Raw genomic sequence first — 2,228 nt, 5'->3', positions numbered from 1 at the left:
GGATGCGGTGTTGCTCTATCAGTTAGGTATACCAAAGTAGACGAAACCAGATTATATCCTGCGTTTTCGAAAAGGTTTATGCACAGACGCAGCATTGCAGAAAAGTCACTATTTCCACCATTTCCCACTATACCATAATCGGCGCCAAATTCCTGCTCAACAGTTTCCATAAAGCGCAAATAATGTTCTACTATCGACTTGGACAGCTCACGTAGCGGCAAGAACACAGCACAATTCTGCGGTACTACAATATTATCCAAACTACTTGCCTCGTAAGGATCTGTATTCTTCGCTGTATTTGCAAATACGATGCCAATTAGGTCCTTGCTATTCACCAGCAATCCCGAAATTAGGGCCTTGCGTACAATATCCAATGCTTCTGAAAACCGTTCGTATTCCTCATAGAGATTGGCGTCAAGCACGAAAATCAGTGCCTCGCGCCCTTTATAATTTGGTTTGGTCTCATCATCATCGTCCTCGCTGTCACTGATAAGAACATCATAATTCGGATTCCAATGTGTTGTAGTGCTCGACGAGCTTGTGCTTGCCATTATTTCTATAAGTACTGATAAGTACCTCTAAATTTAAAACGTTGCTAAATTGTTTAAAAGCGGGCTCCTGGCGAAAAAACAGCTGATGGCTGCAAAACAAAATTCTGATTGTTGTTGATAAAAGCAATACGCAGGGTGTGACTGAGAAAAAACCTTTAGCAAATTTATCAATAGCATCCCTATTAGGGCGGGTATAAAAAATTGCTTGTATATCAACTTCGAATTTTTGAATCTCTGGAAACGATTCAACACAATTTGGACGAGTACGGCCTCGAAACCGGGGCCGACAATATCTTATGGATTTTTGTGCTGATTTGTTGAGAAAACTATGTTGCAGGTCGAAAAGGGGCAAAAATGGCCAATTTAAAATTAATTTTGTAAAAGGATTTAAAATTGTATTTTTGACGTTTTATGTATGTAAAGGCAGTCTCATAAATCGTCAGTATAGAAACCAAAAATTTTGATTTGTGTTGTGTACGTTGGAATTTCCTCATACTTGATTAATTTCCATAAAGTGTAGATGTGGGCGGATAAAAATGAAGGTAGATATACAATTTCTGTTAAAATTCTTTAAAATTTCATATTTTTTTTAAATATTTGTATTGTGTATGGCGAATTGAGCTATATTCGCCACGCGGTGACCTATAATTGGTCGTAAAATATAGCTAAAAAGAAAATTCATTATTACCAATTTACAATTTAAAAAAAATTTCCGTAATGCGTGTGAAACCCCATAGTAGTGAAACTTTTCCGCTGATAATTATTTTTTATATATATAACCCTGTAAAACCAGCTGTTTTTCAAATGGTGGCACTTTTCATTGCAAACTATCGAAATGAGCAGATGCATTCAAAATCGATTAATTCATATATTACTTAAATAATTAAATAATATACTAGTACTTTATTTGAAACACCAAATTTTGCATAATTTACATATCTACTATTTAGTTTTATGTAGCCCTCACAAATATATGTGCTCAATCTCAAAGAAAAATACATACTTTGCATATACATATAAATACACTTAACGTATATTTCTTTCAATATTTAATCGACTATCATCGCGAAAGGTTGGATATCAGTGCAAAAGAGGGAACACGTAAAATTGCAAAGAAAGGTGGTGTTTAAAAATCAAATAAAAAAAAGTTGAACGGTAGATAACCAGAAAATTGCTTAAGTAAATTGTTTTAAAGCTAAGCAAAAGCGAAAATAAACAAAAATGAGCTCAAAATCATACTTTGAAGATTCGCGTGACGAAAGTCAGGGCGGCAAACTTTCCCGGAAGGTAAAGGATTCACCATTCATGGTTATTGGTAAGTAGAAATTCATAAAGTTTTATGTAATTAACAATAGTTAAAGCTAGGGAAGCATTGACGGGAAGAAATTGCACAACCTCGCTGCCACAACTACGAAGTATACGTTGTGACGTCAGCAATACACGCGCTGTGAAATTCAGAAAATTTTTTTGTTTGGGTATTTTTCCATTCGGGGTCAGAACTGAAAGAAGTAGAGATGCGTGCACTTGACCTTGGCAATACTTAGTGACATTGGCGTGTCTGTATCCGCCGCCACCGGATCTCGGCGATAATTGAAAGTGCAACATTATTATTCACATATCAAAGAAAGTTTGGTACAATATTTTCCAGCATAGCTTATAGAAAATGTAATAACTTTC

General features: G+C 35.5%; 1 protein-coding gene across 3 annotated transcripts in view; it reads right to left on the bottom strand.

Moving 5' to 3' along the window:
- The window catches only part of LOC118741418 (ATP-dependent DNA helicase 2 subunit 1), a 4,638-nt gene that overhangs the window by 1,651 nt on the left and 759 nt on the right, over nucleotides 1–2,228 (bottom strand). Inside the window, exon 1 of one of the 3 annotated variants that reach the window (XM_036473397.1) lies at nucleotides 33–601. The exons of 1 other annotated variant lie outside the window; for it this stretch is intronic. In XM_036473397.1, the coding sequence (XP_036329290.1) occupies nucleotides 33–551 (519 nt within the window). In that variant the 5' untranslated portion in view covers nucleotides 552–601. Of the gene's footprint in view, nucleotides 1–32; nucleotides 602–2,228 lie in introns of those variants that run through there. One more of the 3 variants, XM_036473389.1, reaches the window with a different exon arrangement.

Source organism: Rhagoletis pomonella, unplaced genomic scaffold (assembly GCF_013731165.1).
Source record: "Rhagoletis pomonella isolate Grant_MI unplaced genomic scaffold, Rhpom_1.0 Rhpom_scaffold_00001, whole genome shotgun sequence".
NCBI lineage: Eukaryota > Metazoa > Arthropoda > Insecta > Diptera > Tephritidae > Rhagoletis > Rhagoletis pomonella.
The sequence above is the reverse complement of the archived record's forward strand: the minus strand, read 5'-3'. Positions and strand labels throughout refer to the sequence as shown.